Source organism: Camelus bactrianus, chromosome 19 (genome assembly GCF_048773025.1).
Source record: "Camelus bactrianus isolate YW-2024 breed Bactrian camel chromosome 19, ASM4877302v1, whole genome shotgun sequence".
NCBI lineage: Eukaryota > Metazoa > Chordata > Mammalia > Artiodactyla > Camelidae > Camelus > Camelus bactrianus.
In genome coordinates, this window is record NC_133557.1 from 14,815,138 (window position 1) to 14,843,048 (window position 27,911).

General features: G+C 40.8%; 1 protein-coding gene across 4 annotated transcripts in view; it reads left to right on the forward strand.

Annotated features, from left to right (window-relative positions):
* Positions 1-27,911, forward strand: part of RPRD1B (regulation of nuclear pre-mRNA domain containing 1B) — a 77,329-nt gene that overhangs the window by 10,623 nt on the left and 38,795 nt on the right. For 2 of the 4 annotated variants that reach the window (XM_074347263.1, XM_010960745.3), the window contains exons 3-6: positions 2,288-2,421; positions 6,636-6,748; positions 8,171-8,297; positions 13,972-14,147. In XM_074347263.1, the coding sequence (XP_074203364.1) occupies positions 2,288-2,421; positions 6,636-6,748; positions 8,171-8,297; positions 13,972-14,147 (550 nt within the window). Of the gene's footprint in view, positions 1-2,287; positions 2,422-6,635; positions 6,749-8,170; positions 8,298-13,971; positions 14,148-26,589; positions 26,704-27,911 lie in introns of all 4 variants that reach the window. The other 2 variants (XM_074347262.1, XM_074347264.1) reach the window with 2 other exon arrangements.

A 27,911-nucleotide genomic window follows, 5' to 3' on the forward strand; every position in this document is an offset into this window, starting at 1 on the left:
TGAGCCCAGGCATGTGCACTGGTGGCAGCAAGCGCTGAGTAGGAAATACTTCCAGTAGAGCGTTTCTGGAATGTGGCACCTCAGGTAGGGTATGGAAAGGTGAAGGGCTGTGGGTCAAGCGCCAGAGGTCAGGACCTAGGCCTTGTTCTTTGTATTCCAAGCACAGTATTTTGTAAACCTCCGTGAATGAGCAGGTGAGTGCTTAGCTGATGTCTGACACGAATGACCTTGATGTAGTAAAATGATTGTTGAAAATTAACTAATTTGTTTGGCCTACTGAAACCTATCTAAAAATTTTCAAAAAGATTGCAATTAAATATTTGTTGTGCTTGTTCTAAGACATAGCAGTGGGGGAAAAAGACAAATCCCTGCGCTTGTGGAAGTTAAATTCAAGTGGAAAGAAAGTATAAACAGCAGGGAAACCATAGAGCATATCAGAAGACAAATTGTTTGGAGAAAAATTAAGTTGGAGTAGGGGGTGTAATTTTCAGTAGGGAAATTAGGGAAGGATGTGTGAATAACTATACATGTGATGAGGAGAGCAGAAGAGCCTGGCTTGAGCTTTCCTGAGCCTTGAGCCATCTGGGGAAATGTGGTTCCAGACAGTGAATTTTAAGTGCAAAGGCCCTGAGGCAGGAGGGCCAGGGAGCTATTGAGGAGGGAAGGAGAGTGAGGGTAGGAGGTGAGGTCAGAGAAATAATGAGAACTGCTTTGTAGGCTTTATTAGGATTTTCATTCTAAGGGAGAACGAAAAGAACCCTTGGAAGTTTTGAGCAAAGGAGCAATGATCTGCCATGACACAGCAGTTAGAATTGTATTTTTAAAACTTGATAAATAAGTTGTCGGAGGACAGGGAGAAAGCAGGGAGACTAGTAATGAGGCTGTGGCAGTCATCAGGCACGAGATGGTAGCGGCTTGGATCAGGCTGACAGCAGAGAAAGAGGTGAGAAGTAATTTGTTTCTAGGTGTATTTTGAAGGGGGAGTAAAGGTGTTTTTATCACAAATATCAAGCTCATATCTAAACTATCAGTGGAAATTTTTTTCCCTGTTTTTCCTCACCCTTATCTCTGACAAAAAAAAAGCTTTAGCAAAAGAATAATTAGTTTGTATATATCTGGATTTAGTACACTGACTCCAGTTTAGTGAAATTTGCCACTAATAATTCATAAGTAATATAATCTGACAGATAAGGCTGAAACCTCAGCTCACCTTCAGTGTTAACGTAAGTTTTAGAAAAGAGCTGGCAGGGCTGGGAGTGGATGAAATTCCCATCTGAGTTGAATTTGGTGTGGTTTCTTCTTGAGAAACCTATTAAAGATCCTGACTTAGATACTAAGGTGTCAGGGTATCCCTTTGTTTAAAGTTGCTCTGTAAAATCACTGACATCCGGACAGCCCCACAAAACAGAACAATTCATAGTAACACAGTGGATGGTGAGGAAATTTGTTTCTTTTTGGAAAGTCTTTCCCCCACACTTCCACTTGCTGTCTGACGTTCTGTGGTAAGCAACTGGTTCACAATGAGTGCGAATTATAGTCACATCATTGGAAAATACTCTTGTTTTAAGAAAGTAATACGTCAGGGAAAAAACCATCTAGCTTCTTTCAGGTGTAAATTACAAAGGATTGTATCATGCTCGGTGTGTTCTAAGATTATCTACTAGACACCTTTGTTTGAACCTGGAACACAGACCTAGCCCAGAATTAAGATGATTATGAAGTAGTAAATTTAAAGTTGAGATCAGTCTTGGCATATATGTGTGTACAATTGTGTTTATGCATGTTAGAGGTGTTGGTATGTTAGCACCGATGAGTTATTGGGAATTTATTACCCATTTAAACATTTGGTTTTAATCATTCTTTCCCTATCTTTAAAAAGTTTTGGCCTGCTTCAATTTCTGGCAGTATGTCTGGCACTAGATTTCAATTAGTGCCTTCTAAAAAGCAAGCTGTCGCAATTAATATGATTGATTTTTGATAATTCTCTGTAGGTAAAAATCAGCCTTTGGCTTTTTGCTCTGTTTGCCCCATTTTTCAAAGAGGTTAAAAGACACAGATTACTTCCGTAACATAATCCCTCTCTGTTTCCTACACACCACAGGAAGAATGTAGTTTTTGGTCAAATTTTGGTTATCTATTAATTACAATATGTACCTTAATCTTCCTTCTGTTTTTAAATATGTAAACCATTTAGTCAGTTGTTGATTTTTTTTTTTAAAGTAAATCTGTCCTAATTAAAACCAAAAAATCTTAAGCTTATATATATCTTTTCGTCTTTTCTGGGCAGAGAGGCAGATGAAGGCTGTAAAAAACCTTTAGAAAGATTGCTGAACATCTGGCAAGAAAGAAGTGTGTATGGCGGCGAGTTCATACAGCAGCTGAAGCTGTCTATGGAGGACTCCAAGAGCCCTCCCCCCAAAGGTAGAAACATCACCACATGTTTACAGCTCTTGGTCTTTGCCTACTTTCGAATCAAATGTGAAAAGCTGCAGTGGGGGTTGCTGTGAACCACCAGCGATTATATGATTCTTCAGAGAGAGATGATCGTAAATGATGGTGAGAATTTATGTAGTGCTTGCAGCGTGTAAGCCTGGTTCTAGTATTCATGCTGTTCATCATCTCATACCCTACCTTTTGCTCTGTATTCTCCTTGGCTCTTTTCTGCCTTTTGGAGACTTTCCTTGCACAAGGGAAAGGAACAACAAAATTGTTTAGAGTTGTAGGGGACTGGGAAATACCGGGACTAAGATTTTTGTCCCAGCCCTGCCCCTAACTATTATAGGATCTTGGATAAGTCCTTTAGCCCTTATAGAACTTGGTTTCATTAAATATTGATGTGGTCTGGGGACATACTTTTGATGGTTGTCAGCTTGCTGACTGAAATTGATACTGGTCTTTACTAAACCCAGAATCTCCTCAGGTAGTGTGTACGTGTTATGTGTGTGAATTTTACCAAGTCCTTAAGAGCCGTTATTTTTTTTCTTTAAAGAGGAGTAAGATTGAATGTTACTTGGTTCCTTGGCTTCTGGTTAGTTGTGGTTTAATTCGAGTTGGCATGACATGTTTCTAAGCTACAGGTCTGATCTGGCTGCCCACATACTCATTGCCTGGAGGATCAAGTCCAGGTACTAACATAGTATTTAGGACCCTTTATAATGTGAACTAGTTTACTTTTCCAGATTCTTCTGCCATTTCCTCCCATGAACCATATTCTTTGGCCATACCCAACAATTTCCCCTTTGGATGCTCTGCTTTTACTCCATCCTCTGCATCTACTGTTACCTCTGCCTAAAACATCCTTCTGCCCCTTTCACTGTGCACTGAACTCATTCTTCAAGAATGCTGCTCTCATTCTGACATCTTCACTAGCTTGTCTGGGCACATGTAGCCATTCCTTCTATGTTCCTCTGGTACTTGTACATGCCTCTGCTGCAGACTTTAACCATGATTAGCATACGTGATAATATTATTCATTCAGCAGCTCTTTATTATGTAGCTTTCATGGTCTCTTCCAGGTCTAAATTTATATGCATTTTAAGGTGAGGCAACTTTGCTGTGAAACTAGAGGTTAGAGGCTTTCTAAGAATGAATGACATGAGTGCTTTCAGGCTGCAGGTCGTTATTTTACTTGGAGTTGATAGAAAACAATCTTGGGATCACTCTGGTGGTGGCTTCTGAGAAAAAAGGAAGATGTTTCCTACTTTTGATTCTAGCAGTGTTTGTATTGTGTCCTTTGGAGGAATTCTGCACAGTGTTGGGGAATTAGCCAGCATTCTTTTCTCTCTGACTTCAAGTTCATTGGTAAATAGTCCTTATTTTTTAAAAACACCTTTGGGTAAGTAGGAGAGCACTGAAAGATGATGTTTGAAGCCAAGTGCTGAATTTCAGTTCCTTAGGCATTTGCCAGACATGTGCTTTGAGTAAACAGATATGCTAGATGGCACATGAAAGACCAAGAGAGGAGTGAGGAACAGTTCCGCACTCGGAGCAGTTGGACAAATTGGGGGATTTGTGGCGGTGGTAGGTTGGAAAATAGCTCTGTTGTGTTTCTTATTTTTTTTGAGTGTCCAGACATTAACAACAATAGAGGCGGTATTCCTCTAATGTGCAGGATAATGCGGATATAAAGATAATTTCTCTTTCATTCGTCTGGAAAGATGAAAACACGTATTGAAAGTTTCTAGTGTGTGTAGATAGTCTCAGCTAACTCACTCTGTCTTCTGTCTTCTTTGTACCTGATATCAGAATATTTTATACAATCCTTTCAAAATATTGATGAGTTTTCCAGAAGCTTATTTCCAAATTTAAATTGTCCTTTTATACTCCAGCCTTAATTTATGGATAATTCTCTGTTTTCAGACAACTTTATTACCTCTGGAATGAAAATTTTCCTGTGGAACTTAAACAGTTCTAACATTGGAGAATGTGTGAGCTTAGGGATTTTGTTTTAGAACTAGAGTTTGCTTGAGTTTATATACCTGTCTCCCCAGGTACAGGAGCCAGGTATTGTGTGAGGAAACAAAAAAGGGAGTAAAATTAAGACTTATTTAGCATTCTTTAATATAAATTAGAAACATCGTGAATTAAAGTTTTTATTTCTAACAAACTTATCAAGAGTAGTTTGAACAGTTTGTCTTCTTGGATAACTTATGACCTGGAGCAAGCATCTTTTCCATCTCTGGCATACTGCTCCCTAAGTTTGGATTAGCTTCCAACATTTTTCCTTTGTGCTTTTAGGGTAGCGCAGTATCTCTGAGAGTGCTGTTAATATGAAGTTTTGTCAGCTTCACTTCCTCGGGGACATTGTCATCCTTTTCATCACAACCACAACCTTTCTTCACGTCTTTCATTTCTGTTGATGGATTGGCCTTCACTACCGTCTTCTGGCTGTGAGTCCATAGTCTCTGGAAAGGCAGGGCAGCGCCAGCATCCCCGGTGCCAGCTGTTCTTCCACAGCTCCATTTATGTTCCATTTGGATTTCACTTCCAGCATTAGTTTTAAGTTCTTCGTGGCTCTCATTTTTTGTCAGTCATTTCCGTGTTTTGATTATTCGTTTTTATTAAATATCATGTGGGTTTTGTCACTAGCAGACAACACAGCCAAACACTTTGCTATCTGTGTGTGAACTGAATAACAGATGTGCAGTGACCAGTTACTGACCTTGAAAGAAGTGATGTGGTCGCTAATCACGATGCACTTCGATTATTTATGTAGTGATTTGTGGACTGAAGTTAGCAGGGAGGTTTGTTCTTTATGCAATTACTCAGCGTAAATATGCGGTGGTAACTGAAATTTGAACTCTGTTGTTGGGGGAATGATGTCATTTAACCAAACCGAGGTAATAAATCTGTGCATAGTAGAATAGGGCAAAGCCAGGACTGCCAGTAATGCAAATGTTGCTGTTTCTTTTCTTTAGAACAGACAAACAAAAAACAATTAAGAGAAAATAAAACCCACGGTATTGACTTGGCTTTCACGTCAAACGTAGTGTGGTGAGTTAATGTGTAAGGTAGAGAACAGGAACTACATCCTTGGTTACAGAAGAAAACATTTAAGTAAGCAGGAGGAGTACATTATTCTGTTTATAACAGAGTTCTGAGGCAGGTGCATGGTGTCCCCTCATCTGACAGATGAGAGGGAAACTGTGTGGTGCGGTGGAAAGAGCACAGATTTTGAAGTCATACCTTAACATGGGTTACTTAGCCTCTCTGGGTCTTCATTTTCTCACCTGTAAAATGGAGCTACTGCTTCTTAGGATTGTTGGAAGGATGAAATGAAAAGAAACTATTGCAATGCTTGGCACATGTTAGGTGACCAATAGTTTCTTTAAAGTCTTTTAATACTTTCCAAACCTGAATTTGTCATTTAGATTTATGTCTCTCAGTTGTTTGGCATTTATTTTGTATTGTCCAATTTAATGCAAAAGGAATGATTTTGGAATTAACACATCTATCGTAACAATTTAAAAGCATGTGGTACAGATAATAAAAAATGTAACCTGTTAGCCTCAAAAGTGGTTAATTTAAAAATATTGACTTAAGTAATTTCTCTCGGTAGTATCAGTCACATTGTTCAGCAATGGTTATTTAAAATTTTAAAGTAAAACTAAGTGTTTTATTTTTAAAAGGATAGTTTAAAGGATATTTGCTTTATCAATTTTATTGATGGGTTTCTTGCTACTACTTATTTTCTGAAATTATCCTGAAAAGCGTTAAAATATCTCATTTTATACATAATATATCCTCTGCAGACCCTCTCACACACTGGCTTGCTTCATTATATTGGCTGATAAGGTCTCTTACCGTATTACCTTTTGTGTTAACTTTTTTTAAGATAATGAAGTTTTAAATGAAATATGCTGGTTTGGTAAGTTACACTTAAAAATTTTTTTTTTCAGTAGTGTTTTTCCAATGAGTCAATCAGAGATGACAGACCAAGGCGATTTTGACTCTTTTCAGTCATGTAGGGAGTGACCACCAATTGAAAATAGCTGGTGTAAAGGTTAATGTTAAGCCGTTTCTGGAAATGTACACCCCTTTGCCGGTTTTTACATGTGACCCATTGTACATAGCATTTGACTCTCACCTATACAGGCTATGGTGACCCAAGTTTGTCACTTTTTTCTTTCCTCTAGCAACAGAGGAGAAGAAATCTCTGAAGCGAACTTTTCAACAAATACAAGAGGAGGAGGATGACGACTACCCTGGAAGCTACTCTCCCCAAGATCCTTCCGCAGGACCCCTCTTGGTATGTTTTGACCCCCAGAGTGACTTTCATGACCTTTAGTTGAAGATTCTGGCCACAAGGTGGCGCCGATGACCAATAGTATGGACTCACCAGAGGGTTGCTCATGGTACTGGGTGCAAGATCCACCTGGTGGAGCTTGCTAGTCAGCAGGCTTGGTTTTGTCTTTGCATGTCCCGACTCTGGGATAAATTCGTGTTTTACAGAGTACTTGGCTTTGGCTTTTTTTCACTCTAGAAGTTGAAAATGTTCTTTAAAAATACACTTTTGTAAAGAAGTAAATAATGTTACAAAGACATTCAGAAGTCCTCTACTATGGCTTATATCCAATACATGCTTGTTTCTGATAAGTAAACAACGTATTAGCTTCTAAGGACAGTCTGTAACAATAGCAAATTTGCTACAGTATAACCTATTTAAATATTAAAACAGGGAGCTAGCATTTACTAAGTTTTTAGACATATGTTTGCATTGTTTGACCCTTTATGTTAAGTTAGCTCATGAACTCTGTGTGGTTGGTTCATTTTAGCTGTTTGTTTTTTTATTTATTTCTTCATTTACAGTCAAAGCAAGGCTCGAGACACATTAAGTAACTTGTCCAATGTCTTAATTACATCTGTGTCTGACTGACCTCAGAGCCCCATGCTCTTTTCACTGAGTTGGACTCCCTCTCATTTTGCCTAAAATAGCTTTACTTTATTGCGCATGGGTGTGTTTAAGGCCTGTATAAATAGGAAGCATATCTGATTTGTGTTATGTTAAAATGTTGAGTTAGAATGAAAGCAGTGCTAGACCGTGTATCTTTGCATTTAAAAACACAAGAGAACAGCCTGAATTATCAACATTTTCATGCAAGAATATGTATTCTTGGTTTGCTCTTCTTGATTTTCTTCCCTCTTTGTAATTAATGAGTTTGACACATTTCATTTTGGGAGTGGCTGTGAGAATTGAAAATGTCATCTTTGTGACATTCGTTTTGTAGAGCAAATCCAAGGAAGAACCGAAGTAGGTGGTGTCATTTCGTTTAGTCTGTAAACAATTGCCTAGCGTCTGGTATGTGTATCTTTATTTTATACTGGAGGCCATTCTATACTAGAAATCATGCATCCTTTGAAACTAAGCAATATGAACCAGACTCCATTGTCTTAAGTCACCAGAAACATGCTCTTAAAAAAATTTTCTTTCAATAGTTATATAAATTTCATTTTTGTTCTTCTGTGGACATAGAAAAATTAACTATGTACGTTCTTTTAAAATCTGTATCATTGACTTCAGTATATGCTCTAGGGCTAAGACCAATGATTTTTTTTAAATCTCGGGAAAGATCATTTTTAGAATTTACTTCCATCTCATTTAACTCCAACTAATTTTCTTTAAATCCCATAGGTCTTAATGAATAGTGTTGTTTGTGTTTTTACTGTGCAGACTGAGGAACTAATCAAAGCTTTGCAGGACCTGGAAAATGCTGCATCAGGGGATGCTACTGTTCGACAGAAAATTGCTTCTTTACCCCAAGAAGTGCAAGATGTTTCTCTTTTGGAAAAAATAACAGGTGAGAAGGTAGAGTTTGGGTGAAAGATGAGGGAAGAGGGACCTATCTCTAATGCATCAAACACCAGGACATGCTTATGTCTGCAGGTCCAGACTTTCCACGTAGTGTTGGGTTCTCTGTCATCTTGAAATTTGCAAACATAACTCACATACTGAACAATGAAGCTGCTGGAATAGTCCGAGCTTGAATAGTGGCTCTAGGAACTAGTGTAGAAATGCTAGCATGCCACGACCTGTGGGACTCAGTACAAATAAGGTTTGTTGAAAACTGCCAGTTGTGTGTGAGGGGGACCGGGGTTGGGGGACTGGGGAGGCATTTAAACTCATGACCCTCTTATAAAAAGATTATGATTCAGTGCTGTGACTTACACACCACACACTGACACACCTCACAGATGATGGTGTCTTCAGTGCCGGGAACTCCAGGTTTGTGCTGTCAGTCGTGTGATTTGCGCTCTTGATGACCAAACCCAATTAAACAGGGAGGGGCGGTCGGCTCTGTCCCTGCTTTATGCGTGGGCAGTGGAAGGAGTAAAGTGTGAACTTGCATAGAGCGCGCTGTGCTGGGTGCTGCTTCCAGCCCCGGCACGGAGCCTGTGTTCTTTCCATTAGAAAAGCTCAGATTTCTCATTCCATTCTCTTCCGAGGGCCCCTGCTTCCTCCTCCAGTCCGTTGACTTGGCTGCTTCACTAGCTTCCTCCATTTCCGTTTAAAGGAAATCAAGTTTGTCCATTAAATAGTTCCTTCATTCAACTGATAGTTGAAATGCACTGTGTAGTATCTGCTCTTGGTACCCCACCCACATCCCCTCACCCACATCCTCTCTCAGGTTAGATGCCCAATAGAAAAAGAAAGCAGAGGTGTTGTAGGGGTGGAGAGTGACTGAGGGAGATGTGTTATAAAGGTGCGCAAGGCCGGTCTTCCTGATGAGATGGTCTTTGACCAGGGGCCCCCAAAAATTAGGAAGCAAGCTGTGAGGAGCCGTGAGGGAGGGCAGTGTCTCCAGGCAGAGGGAGCAGTACAGGGAAAGACCTTCAGGCAGGGGTAGGCTTAGTTGGAGAACACAACACAGAGGCCTTATTTAAATCGTACAGGAAGCATTTTGGCTCACTCTCTCTACTACCCTCCCCCAGCAGTTAAATCCACTGGATTTATCAGCCTATTGATCTCACAGTCCATTGATCCTCCCACCTTTTCCCAGCCTGTACTCTCCTTACGGCCTTGTCTTCTTTACTCAGCTTAGGGTCTTTATGATCAATCACTCTCTCACATACACCCTCCGTCCCTTTTACTCCCCTTCCCCTTCACTGTAGTCTCCTGGCAAAAACCCATCTTTTCTCCAGGTTAACTCCAATGTTGTTGTTCTTATAAGAACCACCTCATTTATTCTTACTGTCAGAGTCTTAATTTTCAAAATTGGAAGCAAATTAATATAAAACTAGCAGTGTAAGTGATTTCATTTATCTGTTTTCACTCGCCTAAAGGACTTATAGAGCTGTTAAAAATTATTTGTTTATTTTGATTTTTAGTTACAGTGAAATACACCTAACAGTTTACCATCTGAACCATTTTTAAGTGTGCCATTCGGAAGTAACGGGTATATTCACATTGTACAGCTGATTTCCAGAACTCTTTTCATCTTGCAACACTGAAGCTTTATACTATTAAATAACAAAAACTCATTTCCCCCACTTCCCACCTCCTGGCAGCCACCATTCTTAAATCCAGCCTTTTAATCTATTTTTTTCCTGGATCTGCACAGCTGAACGTGCTGGGAAAAACAAACAACAAACAGTGGCTGACTTTTCTTCCTATTTCTGTGGATGAACATGCTGTTTCCTTGACCAGCCTCTCTGTCTGTTAGACCTTTGCCTCCTGACCTGCTGGACGATGCTGCTCTAGCAGGTCTCCCCTCTTCCCCTGCATCTCTGATTTCTTCCCCTTTGCTGGGTCACTCTCCATTGCATAAACACATGTATTATTTTCCCATGTGAGAAAATTTTTTCTTCTTGACCTATATCTTCCTCTAGCTCCTGTCTCATTTCTCTGTTCTTTATAGAAGAACATTCAGAATAGATTGCCTGTGCTCGGCTCTCTCCACACCCAATCCCCCATTCTGTTGCTTCCACTTCACCGACGCCGCTCTCATCAGTGTTGCTGATGACTTCCATGTTGCTCAATTCAGCGGTGAAGTTTTTTTGCCCAATCTTACCTTGAGGTCTTCTTAACTTGATTTCAGTAACATCTGGCCCGATTGGTCATTTCTTCTTCCTGAAAATACTTTCTCACTTGGTGTGGTAGACAGACCCTCCCAAAATGTCCATGTCTTAATCCCCAAAGCCTGGGAATATATTATCTTACGTGGGAAAGGGGACCTTGCGGATGTGATTAAGTTAAGAATCTTGAGATGGGGAGATTATTGTGGATGAGTCAAGTGGGCCCAGTCCTCAGAAGAGAGACATAGCAGGGCAAGAGTCAGAGAGGAGGTGTGACTATGGAAGCAGAAATTGGAGAGATGCATTTGAAGATGGAGGAAGAGGCCATCATAGTAAATAGTAAGAGAATACATTTGTGGTGTTTTATGCCACCAGGTTTGTGGTGATTTGTTACAGCAGCGGGAGGAAACTAGGACCCCATATTCTAGCGTTCCTCTTCTCTCTCGGGCCATGTCTTTTCAGTCTCCTTTTCTGGTTTCTTCCCTTCTCCGTGGCCTCCTAATTTTGAGTACTTAGCCCTCCTCCTTAGTTGGTGTCACTGATAGTTCCTCTCATCCTTTTTGATGGCTTTAAATAATAATCTTAATGATTCCCTAATTCACATCTCTAGTGTTGACCTCTCCCTTGAATTGGAGACCCACACATCGAGCCTCCTGCTCAGTGTTAACTGGTTGGTTATCTTAAAAGGCATTTCAGACTTCACCTGTCCCAAACCAAACTTCTCATCTTCCCTCCAGAATCTCTCTCATGGCCTTCCCCATCTCAGTAAATGACCCCTCGTATTCCTGTGATCTGGGCTAACACCCTGTATCTGATACCTTGTTAGCATCTCTACTGCCGCCACTTGGTGCGAGTCACACCACCTTCACTTGGCTTATTGCAGTAGCTTCCCATGTGTTCTCCCTGCTTCCTCCTTGTCCCCCAGCCATCATCCTGTCCTCAGCATAGTAACCAGAGAGGACCATTAAAATGGAAGTGGATCATTTCCCCCTCTTCTCAGAGCACTTATCATATGGGCTCCTTGCCAGACACTTTCACCTCCAAGGGCCTTTGTCCTTGCCTGTTTCCTCTGCCTGGAATGACCTTCCCCAGATAGTTACATGCGTTGTTCTCACAACCTCCAGCCCTTGGTTTTCATGTCACCTCAGGGAAGCCTACCCTGGCTACCTTATTTGAAATTGCCTTCCTCCCTTGAGTGCCCTATTTTTAATCCTTTGCCCTATTTTTGTCTTGAGTTCTTATCTTCAGCTAATAAATAAGTGAAGTATGGTATATTGTTTTTCTTCCTCCCTGATAATGCAAAGTTGGGGGCAGAGAGTTTTTGTCCTTTGTGTTAACTTGTTGGCCCAAAGCCTAGAAGAGTGTTGGACACACGATAGGAGTCAGGCTAACTGGAAGGCTTGGGGTATAAAAGTCTGATTGGAGTGGGTTTGGTGACAGTGGTGGGAGGGGAGGTGAGTATGCAGAGGACAGACAGCTCTCTTGAGAATTCCTGCTGTGAAGGGAGCCGGGACAAGGGGCCATAGCTGGAGAGGGACACGCTAGAAGACAGGGTGGCATGTGTGGATGCAGGTGGGAGTGCTTCTGGAGGGAGAGAGACATCGATGAGGTGTGGAGAAACACAGGGGACAGTCCCAGAAACTGAATCTTGGAGTAAGCAGGAGGGGTGGGGTGCCCATGCACAAGTGAGGGGTTGGCCGAAGGGGCACACAACCACTCGTCTGCGTAACAGGGAGGGCAGAGCTGTGAGGACAGCCACAGGTCAGTTCTCTAAGTGAGCATCTCACTGCTACATTCTGACTGCATTTTTTCTATTGCTCATGAAACTGTTACAGGGTCTTTTTGTGTAATGTTTTACAGAAATTGTAATTGTGAATGAATTACCTCCCTTATACAATTTCTTAGAATGTGAGAATTGATTTTTTAAAAAATCTCAAAAATTAGTGTTTTCCTTGTCATTTTTTGCACTTAAACATCTTAATGAATTAACCGTTTAAAAACCAGTTAAAAAAATGGTTAAGCAGTGACAAAGCTAAACCAGCCTAAGCACCCCAGCAGCGTGTTCCCAGACTGCACCTCCAAGGTAGAATACGTTTTCCTGTCCTCTTCATCCTTGGCAACTGACATTGTCTCTTTCCTTTGTGTTCTCTTTGGTGCATTCCTCCTCCTCCGCCAAGAACATCCTTTTGTTTCCCTATCCCCAAGGAGCGTAGAAGTACCTGATCTTTGGCATGAGACCTAATTTGGAATCCCTCAACAGTTCATCTTCCAGTATTCATACTAAGAAGGCATCTGAAAGTCAGACAGACTGTTTGCCAGAGAGACTGCGTTGGGAATTCTTAAATTGCAGTGACCTGTGACAGCGCCGGGGTCTCCCACCTCGGATGACCTGTGTGCACAGGAAGCAACATACTGACTTCTAGTTTGTCCCCTAGAACGACTGGAGTCTCCAGTGCTTGGTTTCAAAGCACCGATCTACCCTTTGGATCCTTGAAGGCCTTTTTAAAATGAGGTGTATATATGTAACTTCTAATCTCACCACACCCACATGTAATTAATTATGTCAATTCTTTGAAGTACAAATCATCCTGTCCTTTCTTTCATTTCCTAACTTTGGGCCTTGTCCACTGCTTCTTTCCAAGCCTACCCTTTCTCATAATTGATTCTTCAGCACAGTTTTTCCCCAAACACTGAGTTGCAGCCCATTAATTAGACCTGAAATCAGTCCGGGAGGTAATGACTAACTTTTTTTTTTAATAGAACAGAGGACACTCTGCACAGACTGAGGAAAGCATTGTTTTACGAAATTTCTGTTTCTTTTACTTTTATGTTTATATAAAGTATATTTCTTAGTGTAGATCATATTTAAAAGCATCTGAAAGTGTCTCTTCTTCTCAGACCCTGTGTTTTGCTGAGCAGAAGAGAGCTCATTCCAAGGTTCAAGGCTGGCACAGTTTAAGAGCCGGGTCCTGTGGGTCCAGTTCAGAGACCTGATTTTGAGTCCCAGCTCCTCAGTGAAGCGCATGATACCACACCTATCGTGTAGCTTTTATTTACAAGTCTTAGTTTCCACACCCAAGAAATTAGTGCTTGCTTTTGTATTTCAGAGGAATGTGCAGAGAATATTTGGTGAAATAATATGAATGAAAGCACTTTTGAAATTCTCTTTCTGTTTATTTGTAGGGCTTTTGCAGGAATAGGCATTTCGACATCCTTTGCCAGATTCCCCTCTTTGTACAGCTGCCTCACTTTGGGTAATTCAGAAATGTCCCATCTTGTTGACAGGAGTCAGTACCGTTGGATTTCTTTGTCCATCAGTCCATTGTTTATCTACAGGTTCTGGCGTACTCTTGGACTTAGATGTTAGGGGATAAGCTGCTAACCTCCCCCAGAAATGTTTGCAATCATGCCTGTGTGATTTGTATATCATCTCTCTTTTTTGGTCTCATTTGTACTTAGACAAAGAGGCAGCTGAACGTCTTTCTAAAACAGTAGATGAAGCATGTCTGTTACTCGCGGAATATAACGGGCGCCTGGCAGCAGAACTGGAAGACCGCCGCCAGCTGGCTCGGATGTTGGTGGAGTACACCCAGAACCAGAAAGATGTTTTGTCAGAAAAGGAGAAAAAACTAGAAGTGAGTACATTGCAAGACAGGCCCAGGCTTCCCAAGTTTCCCTTTCTATAGCCCACATTTGGAGGTTCTTATTATGCTTTAATTAATATATTTTTTTCTTTAAAAAAATTCATGGAATGAGAACATCCATCAGATACTGTAATTATTTGAACCTAGTTGAAAATTGAAGTCATGTTTTTATATGTCCAGGAAAGAACAAGTGGGAATGCAGAAAGCAATGAAGTGTTAAATCACAGCATTTAGGGTCATACTGTTGCTTTAGTTTGTACTCACATTTTAAAAAAGAGCAAAAAAACCAGTTGTAATTTGAGGTCCAAGAACAGGTGTTCAGCAAAACCAAAGAATGATTGGTAATATTTGGGAAATGCATAAAATTTTCTTTCTTCTGGGTTATATTGAGATTTATTTCCAACTTGTATCCATGCTAAGGCTAGTAAGTAGTCTGCCTCCAAGCTCTGTCTACAGTCTGTTCTGAAATTTCACATAAGCATAGTCACGTTTATGGAGCCCAGTTCTCAAACCATTGAGAAGGAACTGATTTCTACCCTGAGTTGATGTTGTCTGAGTGCCCTTCGGAAGAGGCTTCAAAACTAGTTTCCTTTCCTGTTTGGTGTCTTCATTAAGTACTTGGTGGTTTAACCTCAGTGCTTAGTCCTTTCGGGTAACAGAACCAACAGTGTGGACATTTGGGAACTTTTACTTGCTTCAAGCTGCTAGGCTTCCTTTTCAGGAATGTCTGCCTTTCTTTTTTTCAAAGAGACATGATGCAAAAGAGTGGCAGCCAGTGGTTTGGGAAGGAAAGACAGTTTTGAGTTGGAGAATCAGTTACATATGACAAGAAACAGCAGAGTAGATCAGAGCAGACCAGCCCTGCACTCAGAAACATGTTTCTCTGGCACAGAGGGAGGGAACGTGAGCCAGCCCTGTGGCTGACATTCCTGCGTTTGCCTTTCAGCACAGTCGTCTGACTTGTGTGGGGAAGTGAAGGATGGGCACTCTTTACCATGTCATTACCTGCAATGATTACGGGAACTGTGATGGGTAGTGGTAGTGAGAACTTCATATTCCTAACCAGCTTGAAAGTGGAAGATAGGAAACAGCTGTAAAAATGGTATGACTTGGATTTAGAAATCGACACTGACCAGAAATCCTGAAGGGAGTTTCACAGGCAGTACCAGACGGTCATTTATCTGAAATGCTCATCTTTCACTGAGGAAGCATTTTCAGCACTGTGCCCCGGGACTAATAAGAGAGTGTAATTAATGATTCTGGTTGTAAGTCACCATGCCATCTGTTGAACTGCCCCTTGGCGACACATTAAGGGCTTTCTCTGATCTGTCAGACATTGATTATCATGAGCAGCTGCTGTTGGGTGGAACGTGGCAAGCTCCCATAGAGGACAGAGTCTTTGAGAAGGAGATTGGGTTGGTAGAGTGGATTAACTCTTTGGTCGTCTCCCTGCCTCATAGTGGTACTTCCCTCCCTCTATTTCTTGGGGGATCATTCTGCTTTCTGTAGAACCAGTGGTTTGCTAGATGCCACAAGAGGTCATTAAGGCAGAAAGATGGATCAGAGATTTGAGTCTGTTCTGTAGCTTTCCAGCCCAAATGTCTTTACTCATCTGGGTATTGGAATTGCATTGCTTAAGAATCAGACCAGGAATGTCCCACCACTGGAAATACATTTTCTGAACTAACAGTTCTTACTCCAAACCATTCCTCTCAGCCACTTGAGAAAACTATTTGTTGTAAAAGTGGAGCTAAATTTGCTGCATTTAAAAAACCAAACTACTGCATACAACGTAAAATATTGAGAGATGGCTTTAATTCTCTCTTTAACCATGTTTGCTAAAAATATGAACGGTCTGCTCCCTAGAATCGGGGATTTTTTCTCACATCCTATAATAGACTGGTCTTAATTCCATTATATCTTTATGGCGATGACAAAACTTGCTAAGTATGTGCCACTTGAAAGATCCATTAGTACTGTGACTTCTGAATCTTCTCACAGTCTCTTATTGATGGAGGACAATACATAAAGTATATGTATCTTTCTAACATTCTTATTTTTTTTTTAATGCTACTGGCCACATCAGAATGCTAATGAAGTCTGCTTTTATTTTTCATTCGTTTCATTGCCTTCAATGTATAAACATGAAATTCTTAGAACTCTGGAAATGTAATTATTTGCTTGAGAGTCTCTTCTTAAAGTTCTCATTTGTTAACGTGTAAGCTTTTTCTTTGAATTTGTATCTTCTTATATAATAAGTATACCTTCTTTTCCTTGAACTTGAGAATTTTATTTTAGATTTCTCAGTGTCTCCTAAACTTTGGGATAAGAGTGTAATGATTCAGACTCTGGGATGTAGAGGACAGAGTTACAGCTCACAGAGAGATTGTGTTTCTGCCCTCAAGGAAATTGTATTCTTGCATAAACAGCGTGGGTGAACATAAAACCAAAGCGAGGGACGATGTGTAATATAGATCAGAGAGACAATTGGCAACTGTGATTGTGGCTTAAGGTTAAGTCCAAACTTCTGGCAGGCAATAAAGGCTGTTTGTAAAAGAAGTCAAAGAAGGGGAATTTATAAGAGCAGACAGATGTGTGAACGAAGACAAAAGACAGAAGGTGTGGGACGGGGTGCCGGAGCCCACCTGTGGGGATTAGGCTGTGTACTCTGTAAGGAGCTACTTATTCACTGGTGACGTCACCAAAGCCCACACCAGCAGGAGGGGTATACGAAGATGAGCAGGAGGTGCTTTCTCCCCTCAACGAGCTCACACTCCAGTCGGGGAGAAACGGCAGCAAACAAGGAGTTAAAGTAGAATGTGAGGGCGGTTATAAGTGAGGGGAACAGCCTACCTCATTGTGCCTAAGCTGAAACAGACCAAGAAAAAACGAAAATGTTACTAATAATATATTAATTTGATTAGAAGTTTATTAAAAATATAAGAGAATTATAAAACGCACAGGCAGTCTCTGAACACCGTAATGCCTTCAGTGGGTCTTCCGAATCCACTAGACTTTGCTCTTTGGCTGCTCGTACAATGTCAGGACCATAATTGTTTCTCAATGTATATTTGTCCTGTGACTGAAATTCATCACCTGATGTAACCTTATTCTATAAAGAGGATGACTTTTGAGATTGCATTAAAAGTGGTTTAACAAATCTGATTAAATTTTGTTGTAAAGAACATATTAGTAAAGAAAGGTGACTATTAGATAGAAAATCCTGTGGGCTTTCTTTTTGTAGTACTTTCCTTTTTTCCTTTAAGTAGAATCATGATTCATTTTGAGATGGTGTTTTTTTTTTTAATCTGTTTTTATGTTTGTTTTGCTTTTGCTTTGGGTGTTACGGTTGACTTTGGCCTCCCACCTTTCCCTTAACCTCTAAGCAAGGTTAGAAGGAAAGCTGCTTAGGGGATGGGTATGGCTCAGTGGTAGAGGGCATGCTTAGCATGCATGAGGTCCTGGGTTTAATCCCCAGTGCCTCCATTTAAAAATAAAAAAGGAGAACTATTCTTGTCGTGCTCTTGTCCTGAACATGAGGAAACATAGAAATGGGAAAGAAGGCATGTAGAAGGAAGCACAGGTAGCAGCCCAGAGGTAAGGTTAAGGAATTTGGAAGATAGAGAAGAAGGTTGATTCAAAAAAGAAAAAGCCAAAGGTACCAGAAAAGCCTCTTAACTTCAGTTCTTAGAGCACAGGGAAGGTCTGTTTCTGGGTGACAGAGGTGACCATTACCCCATGTGACTGGTAGGAGCTGACAAGCCATAGAGTAGAATGGACAGAGTTCCTGTCCTGTCAGTTTGGAGAAAGCACGATGTGGGTGTGTTCCATCTGACTGATCAGGGCGGGTCGCCATAATTCTACCACCTTAATGTGTCAGTTATTTTCATATTTCATGATTTTACATCATGGTGTTTGACTAGCGGTGCTCTAGAATTGAAAGCAGACCGTTCTGTGTGACATACGTGCCACTTGGTGCACACACCGATGATCCACCACACAGGAGGGGACTCTGGGGCAGTGTGTTCCTATCTGCAGGGTTTTTGTTTTTAAATTGAGGTGAAATTTATAGAACATAAAAGTAAATAACGATTTTTTTAACATTTTTTATTGATTTATAATCATTTTACAATGTTGTGTCAAATTCCAGTGTTCAGCGCAATTTTTCAGTCATTCATGGACATATACACACTCATTGTCACATTTTTTTCCTCTGTGAGTTATCATAACATTTTGTGTATATTTCCCTGTGCTATACAGTGTAACCTTGTTTATCTATTCTACAATTTTGAAATCCCAGTCTATCCCTTCCCACCCTCCACCCAATGTTCATAGCAGCACTATTTACAATAGCCAAAACATGGAAACAGCCTAAATGTCCATCAACAGGTGACTGGACAAAGAAGATGTGGTATATTTATACAATGGAATACTACTCAGCCATAAAAACCGAAAACATAATGCCATTTGCAGCAACATGGATGCTCCTGGAGAATGTCATTCTAAGTGAAGTAAGCCAGAAAGAGAAAGAAAAATACAATATGAGATCGCTCATATGTGGAATCTAAAAAACAAAAACAAAAACAAACAAACAAAAACCAAGTGTAAATACAGGACAGAAATAGACTCACAGACAGAGAATAACGATTTTAAGGTGTATGCATTTCAGTGACATTTTTTGTACATCCACAGTATGTGCAGCCACCACCTGTACCAGAGTCCACAGCATTGCACATTTCATCATACCCGAAGGAATCCCTCCCTGTTCCCGTTAGCCAGTCCCTCTCTGTGGGCCCCTCCTCCCAGCTCAGCAACCACCAGTCTGCTTTCTGTCCCTGTGGATTTGCCTGTGCCCATTATTTCATGTAGTTGTGCCTGGCCTCTTTCACTTAGCATGTTTTTGAGGTTCATCCACATTGTAGCATATATTAGTGCTTCATTTCTTTTTATAGCTGAGTTATCTACTGTATGGTTATGCAACAACTTGTCTACCCATCAGTTAATTTGTTGATGGACTTTTGGGTTGTTTCTACCTTTTGGCAAAGTAATGCTGCTATAAACACTTGTGTACAAGTTTTTGTGTTGGACATATGTTTTTACTTCTCTTGGGTTTATGTATACCTACGAGTGGAATTGCTGGGTCATATGGTAATTCTATGTTTAACTTTTTGAGGAGCCATCAAAACTGTTTCCCACAGAGGCTGTACCATTTTACATTCCTACCAGCAGTGTATGAGAGTTCCAGTTTCTCTACATTTCTTGTCAACGCTGTTATTGTCTGACCTTTTGAAAGTTCTAGCCATCCCAGTAGATGGGAAGTGATATCTTGTGGTTTTGATTTGCATTTCCCTGTGAACTAATGGTGATGAGCATCTTAGCATGTGCTTGTTGGCCACGTGTATATTTTTTTGAGCAGTGTTTGTTCAAGTCCTGTGCCTATTTTTGAATTGGGTTGTTTGGTTTTCTTGTTCTTGAATTGTAAGTGTTCTTTGTATGTTCTGGGTATTAGACTCTTATCAGATAACATGGTTTGCAGATATTTTCTTCACTTTCTTTTGCAAATTGTCTTCACTTTCTTCATAATGTCCTTTGAAGCATGTACATTTTTAATTTTGATGAATTCTAATTATTTTTTCTTGTATTGCTTGTGTTTTCATGTCACATTTAAGAATTCATTGGCAAGTCCCAGGTCATAAAGATTTACTCCTGTGTTTTCTAATAGAAATTTTTATATTTTCAGCTGTTACATTTAGGTCATTGATGGAGTTAATTTTTGTATGTGGCCGGAGTGGGGGGCAGCTTCATTATTTGCATATAGATATCCAGTTGTCACAGCACCATTTGTTGAAGAGGTGATTCTTTCCTTCTTGGCACTTTTGTCAAAAATCACTTGGTCATAGATGTATGGGTTTATTTCTGGACTCTATTCTATTCCATTGATATGTCTGTCTATCCTGTGCCAATATCACAACTATTTTGATCACTATAGTTTCATAGTTAAGTTTTAAGATCAGAAAATGTGTCCTCGAACTTTGTTCTTCTTTTTCAATATTGTTTTGGCTGTTTGGGGCTTCTTGCAGTTCTGTGTGAATTGAGGATCAGCTTTTTCATTTCTGCAAAAAAGGCTGTTGGAATTTTAAAAGGAGTTGTATTGAATCTGGAGATTGCTTTGGGGACTATTGCCATCTTAACAGTCTTAAGTCTTTTAAGCCATGAACACAGGATGTCTTTCCATTTATTTAGATATTCTTTCGTTTCTGTTGCAGAATTTTAAAAGGCATACTCGAGTATCACTGATGCATTTGACATTACAGAGGCCCTGTTTAGGTGCCATTGGTGTTGGGGACCACGGTAGAGGTCAGTATGTGCCTCCTTTCAATAGGTAGTGTGTACCCACCTCTAGCAGGTATGCGTATATGTGTGTGTTTGCTCACCAGAATCACCAGGGCACAGTCATGACAGCCAGCTTCCCTCTGCAGAGTAAAGTGGCACATAAGGCCTGGCGGTCTGGGTAAGGTCGTTAAGGATTATTGAGCTGGACAGAACCTTAGAGATCGTGCAGTCTGACTTATGGATTGGTAAAGAAACTCAGGCCCAGAGTGGGGAGTTAGCCTCAGACCAGGCATACAGTTTAAGGCAGACATCTTATAATTTTCCATCCAAAAATTTGTGTTTTTGTTTGTTTGCTGTGGGCTTTTGGTGGTTTATTTCATAAGTTCAAGTGAACAGCACAAAGACATCCTTACACAAGAGAGTAGCCAGAGTTGAATCATTTCAACAATCCCAAGAATCTTGTTTTAGAGGTATGACATCTTATGTAGGGGGATTAAAATGGTTGCATGAAAGTGTTCTAGAGTGGCCCCTGAGAAAATCTTTCTGAGTTTGGGAGAGCCCACTCTGCCACCAAGGTTCTAAGCGCCCTCCTGCCGTAACTGCCTGCTCTTGCTCTGAGGGGAAGGAAGAAGTCAGCTCATTGAACTTGGGCCTGCTGCTCTTTCTCCCTAGCTTGGCACCTCCCCCTTGGCTGTAATGAATACTCAGGAGTACAGCTTTCTGCTTCAGACAGCACAGCTGGGAAGGGGGAAATGGCCCAGGATCCGGCATTGCCTTATGACTCTTCATATATCTGTTTGTAATTTGGTTATAACAACTTGAGAAATTCTTTGGCTATAGCTGAGGGGGTACTAAACCAAACTGATGGCCGTCTGTTGTTTTTGGCAGCATCCCCCACCTCCTACAGGGTGCAGATGGTTAAAAGTGTTCACTTCAGTAATAGGGCAGGCAATAGGTGGGGATAGAGAGCTCCTTTTTTGTCAGCTTTGGAGTAAATTCTCCCCATTCCCCATGGTGATGAAAGCCGGCATCTCATTGTCCATTACAGTAAGGGCAGATGGGAACAGGTAATCTAATCCTCATTTTTAGATGAGAAAACAGTTTAGCGTTTATATGAGCAGTTCAGGGTCGCAGAGGAAGTCAGTGAGAACCAGAACCCCAGTCTCCAGACTCCAGTGATCATCTGCTGTGTTCCCATGGGAGCTGAGAGGCCCTGTCTGAGGCCGCCCCTCACAGCCCTGTCTGGCCCCCTGCCGACTGGTCCTTAGCCTCACTGCCCTTCTTTAGCGTGTAATTCCCTCCTCCCTAGGCTGGCAGCGCTATCAGCACTGCAGGCCATTCTAATGGTTGTTGAAGTGGGTCAGTCTGCTCACACCAAAGAAGTCGTCTCCTTCTTACGGCAGGCCTTGGCTTGTCCGCTGCTTTTCATCCTTGCTTTGATGTCAGAGCCTTTTTTTTTTTTTAAATAGGTTTCCCCCTGGTAGCTGGGGGCTTTTCTTGAGCTGTGTGGTTCTGTGAAGTAATTTGGAGTTTGGAGGCTGTGCGTTAGGTCTTTGGATTCCTTCCATTCATTTCAGGCACTACTGACCCTTATAGCTCATGCTGGATTTGGAGCTTTTATCTGTCAGGATATGTGTGCAGGTGCGTGTGTGTTCTTTCTTTATTAATCTCTTTTCACTCCAGGAAGAAAAAAAAAAGCCACATATAAGGTACTTCACGTACTTGGTGGCCTAAGGGCGTGTTCATCAACAGTTGAGACTTCACTCTGAAAAAGGCAACATGATTTCAAAGCTCCCCAGCTTGAATTCCATACTTTCAGCCATAGCGTTTTTTTCATATTAATAGTTCAACTTTTGATAATTCCTCCTGCTTCCTGAAGCAGCTCCATAGATTTTAGCTAGTGTATGTAGCGCTAACTTTTCATACTTATTTATAAAGTGCATGTACATGTTAAGTCAAACAGCATCTGGGCGCCGTGTCACTGCTTGTCTGCCATTCTTACTCAGCTAAAATTCAGTTCTTTTTCTTTTTCTCTGATTATAAAGGAAGCATGTCATAGGAAACTTAGAAAATAAATGTAAAGAAAAAAATCATAATCTCATTACCCAGAGATAACTACTTTTAATTTTGGTATAGTTCTTTTATTTTTTCCTCCTGTTCTAAAATTAAAATTATCGTAATGTCATGCTTTTTTTAACTTTATGTGATCTCATTTTTCCTTATTAACAAAAACTTTATAAACATTTTGAAAGGCTACTTGAATACCTGTGGTTGAATATTCAGTGATTATTTTTATTGAGCATTTATGTTTCCTTTTCCTCCTTCCTTCGCTTCCTACTTTTCTTTCCTTTGGGCTAACTTTCTGTATTTGGATTATTGTCTTCCTATGAATTTCTAAAAATGGATTCTGTTATGCTACAGATGTCTGCTTATCTTGAAGTATGCTGAAGGTCATATACATTACAAGGCCTTTGCCACCACTGTGCATTTCTGTCTTAGAAGTTCTTGCTCTTTTTCAAAGCATTCTTAAGCAGTCTAGAACTTCATTGAGCTTTATTTACAGTCAGAAGACATATATATCGACAAGTTAAGGATTAATCTATGTTTAATGAAGGAATGAACATTGAATAGTTTAATTAGACAAATGGAGTTCTTGTCTGGGTTTTAAGTTACCCGTTTACATTTGAAACAGCTGTGGGAAAATAGCTACTTCTAACATTGACTTGAGGGAGCATAACTGAGGGCAGAGTTCAGATTACAGAAATTTGAGCACTTGTGTCTAAGTGCCTGTTTGACCCAATGGGTGCATGTTATTTTGAGCAAAGTTCTATTTTAGTCTTTATGAATGTTCCTACTCCTGTTAAGGTGGACTTTCTTCAAGTTGTGATTTTTGAAGAAAGGAAAATTGGATTGTGGCATACTCTGCAACCTTGGAAGTTACACCTTTGACTTCATTTTTCTCTATTAAAATGTAGAACTTGAAATAAGGTCAGAGTGAGTCTTTTTCCATGGTTAGAGCAAAAATGTGCATGATTATAATCAGGAGTTAAAATGAAACCTTTTCAAACAAAGACCCTCATCTCCGAAGGCTTTGTGTGAAGATGTGGTACCAGCCAACTGTCTTTATGACTTGGCAAGCGTCCTTATTTATTCTATTCCTTTTTCAGATTCTTTAGGGAAAAGTGTGGACAATTCCCTTGCTTAATCCTGTCATTGGGTACTTCGAGAATTTTAAGCAAAGTAACTTTGCAAATTTCAGCTCAACAGAAACTTGCCAGCGGCTTTCTGAGCATTCTTGGGGTTTGGCTAATGATTATAAATACACACATCCCATTTTTTCTTCATGATGTCTGGTATGGTGTATTTGGTGCTTTTCCAAGTCCCTTTATTTTACCCACAGTGTTCCTGTTCTGTGGGACATGGGCTTTATTCCCAGAAAGATACCATTTACCCCCGTTAGGATTTTGTGATGAGGATCTTCAGTTTCCATTCTGGGCTCTTTCTGGCTTTCTCTGTTGCGGCCAGTGGTCTTTGTAGCCTCTTATCTTTGGTGTGGTTTTTCATTTATAAAATAACAATTTTACCTTCACCTGGGGCAAACAGGTTCCAACACAGTCAAACCTGAGTTGTTAGTATCTGCCCTTCCTCATCACACAGGACACCCACCTCCACCCCAAAAAGCCAGGTCTCTCCCCCACCCCCCATATACTGTGATAGCTCCCTATCATTTGGCTTCATAGTTTGTCATTCTATTTATGGATTGTTTGGTTATTTCTCTGAGCAGTTTGCAGAATCCTGTCTGTATTGTCACTCTTTCATCTCCAACCCTATCCTGATGCTTGTCTCGGCATCTGACAGCTCAGGTGGCAGGTACGGTTGCAGCTCAGTTCACCTCCAGGCTAGGTCAGAGCATATATTTGATGGGGACTCCTTCTGGTTGAGGATGTTCTCACAAGATCTAGCTTTACTCCTGAGACAAAAGCTTTCCCCTCTGTCAGTCCTTAGATTGATAAGGTAGGACTGTGGTGCCACCTGATTATAAAATTCTGTGACTTTTTTGCCCAAAGTCTTGGAAGTCGAGGGCGCTTTCATTTTCTCAAGCCAGCTTCTAGTAAATATGCTGAAGTTTCAGGACATGCTCAAATGGTTTGTGGGAAGAAGGATTTTGTATTCCATTAATAATTCTCTTTTTCTTCAGTTTTGCACATCTTTTCTTAACATGTAAATCCAGGAGGATTAACTATTGCTTGTAAAATAATAAACATGGGAGAGGGTGATTGTTCTTTTCCCCCTCAAATCTGCTTAATTGACTTTGAGCGATTTAACAAGTGCCTAGTCTTCTTCATATCTTACCATTACCCCAGGACATAGGCACTATTTCCATTCCTATCTGAGCTAGAAGGACACTTAGCCCAGCCAGGTGAAGTCATATATCACACCACAGGCAAGGGATAGAGTAGGATTTTCTGACTCAGTTTTTTCTGTTCTGCCAGAGACCTTCCTCCCTTGGGAGGGATACGACACACCCTCAGTCTTTTGGAGGAGCTAGGAAATGCATTTTCTTCCTTTTTTTGTTTTTAATGGGAAGGAATTGGTCTTTTTATTGCTTGTAGAGAGAACTGTATCCAAACACAGTGCAGTAGCCTACGGGTTGCCTTGTTCCAGGCAGACCTCTTAGTACTTAAAAATGTAATACACATTGCTTAAAATTATTTTCTGTGAAAAATATTCTTTTCCTTTCTACCCTTTGCTTCTCATCTGCCCTCCAGGAATGCTTGACTCCACCAGTATTTGGCTCAAAAGGAGAAACGGTTTAAAGTTCTGCGCCTTTGATGTTTGCACAACATCAGCGACCTGGTTTTTTATTAAAATGGTTGTTAAGGAAGCTTGTGGGGGCTTTGTTATTTGCATAAGGCTTGCATTTTTGATGGTTAACTTAAAAAAAAAGAATTCATTATAAAGAATTCTTCTTGTACATTAGTATTTTGGTTTTACCTGGTTTTATATAATGAGGGACCCATTGCATAAATGGTGTAAGCATTTTTGAAGGTCCAGGTGCATTTTTTAATGTCTCTTTTAAAAGTACTTTTATGGACATCTGTTAAGTTGTAAATTTGAACTTTATAACTACATTAAGGTTTGCAAATTCACCTGCTCCTAAAATTGATTTTATTTTTATTAGTTTCTTTTGTATTAGTTTAGCTACATGGAGACACTAACTTTTCATTCTTCTTCCCTTGCTTTTGCAAATCCCTGCTAGAATGGGGGGTTTTGTTATGGTGGTAGAAGCTCCTAAGCCCTTTGTGTAGAGGGCCCTCTGAGGAGAAAAAAATAACACCGAAAACACTTTGAGGTATGGTTTCAGGCTTCAGAAGACTTCCCATTTGATTCCTCCAGTGGATCGTTGAATTGCTCTGAGACTGTTTCTCTGTGCTCATTTTGTCATTTTCCCTTCTGGGAAGCACTTTGTGTGTCCTGTTGGTGGGAGGCATGAGGAGTTTCCCCCTCAGCCCCTCTTGGGCTCTTGTGGCTGGACAGATAATAAAATTGACAGAAGGCAGATAAATAGGAGAGAAAGAAACAAATTTTAATCATGCACAGGGAGGTCTCACAGAAATGAGACCAAAGAAGTGTCCAAAGCAGGCAGCTTTTATACTTTTTACACAAGCAATAAATTTGTGAGGAATTGACAGAACAAAGAAACTTAGGCTTTGGGTGCTTAACTAGTAAAAAATCTGAACAGAGTTTGGGTTTGGGGTAGTAAATTAAAGAAGCAACAAGGTTTGTTTACACAGGCTTCTCCACTCTGAATTCTCTGACTCTGACAGTAAGGGTGTTCGGCCTCCACGTGCAGGGAGTGAGTCTTTCACATGAGAAATTTATTTCCTGCTTTTCAGAGGAGGGTCGGAGTTTTTTTCTTGCATTGGCTGCTTTGCAGGCAGCTTTAATTCAAAATAATCAATATGTCATTGTGGCATATTTTGGGGTGACCCACTCAGCCCCAGCAGTACCTTTGTTAACTGGCTTTGGTAATGGAGCTCAGAGGCCCTGAGCACTGGGATTGGAGCCACAACTTCCTCTTTTCCTGTATCTTCCCCAGCGTCTTACTCAGCAGCTCCAGCCCTGCTGTGACATCCCAGAATGTATCATTTTGAAATGTGGCAGCTGCCACTAAGTCATATGGATCACGGAGCTGGCTAGGAGAGAGATGCAGGTCAGTGATGGTTTTTTTAACGTTCCTGCATAGATCCTCGAAGAAAAAAGCTGCATTCTTATTTTTAGTCCAAAGATTTATATATTGTGTTTTCCCTTTAAAAAAATAAATGAAAGAAAAATTTAATCAATTAATTAATTGTGGTTTGAGTAGAAGCTGTGATTTCTAAGTGTAGATCTCGTAAGCCTCCTGGCAGGAGGAGGGGGGCTGAGTGGGTGTGTTAAGTAACATTAGGGCGAGGATCAGCTTCCCCTTTGTGCCTGGCTCTCACCCTTCGTGCGATGAAGCCACTCTTTGACTTAAATTCAGTCAAAGAGTGTGACAGGTCACCTTTAAAACGGGGCCCTTTGTAAACCTCTTCGTGCATAATAACCCTGTATGATTCTTAATTAGGAGTAGCTGAGCAGTGAGTGTTTTTTATATACCAGGTCCTATAGCACAACAGGGCAGGGTAAAAGGAAGACGAGAGTCTTGTTACTGGAGAGCTTATCAAATCAAGCCCCTGCCTGTGGTGTTATTTCTAACATAAATTTTTCTTACGTAAATACTTCTTAGCAAGAAAAAAAAGTAGGTTTGACAGTGTTTACATTTTGATTGGTATTTCTTACATGAGTTGCTAGAGGAAATACTTACAATTTTGTTTGTTTTGAAATTGAAATTCCTGTGAAAGGTCATTGCAGTGTCAGCCCCTGTCACTTCTAAGCGCCTTATCCCCGAGCTGGTCTGCAGCATGTCAGGTCTGGCTTACTGCTCTCACCAAAAAAGGCAAAGAATGTGTCGGCCTTGCTTCCTTCAGCCAGTTGTCTCGGTGCTCCATACTGATCTGTGTTCCCACAGCGTCAGCTGGATCCACAGGAAGCAGGGGGATGTTGAACACGTTTTCTCCTGAAGTTCAGAGAGAGTGTGAGGCAAGATTCCAGAGCTTTGCCAGGAGCATAAATCCTGGGCATTATCTCAGAACTACACATTGGGCCTTGAGCCTCCACATGTTACACACTTCTTGGCAGTCAAGTAAACCTAGGCAGTTCATCACAGGAGCCCGCTCTCCCCTCCGTCTCCTCTCCTCAAGGATCCTGACACCGGGCAGCAGTAGCAGCAAGTCTGGTAGAACGCTTACCTGTTCCATGGCTCCCCACGGCCTCTCTGGGGTGAGGTGGGGCTTGCTGCAGTAGGTGCCTGGAGCTGAATGGAGGATTCATCTCAACCCC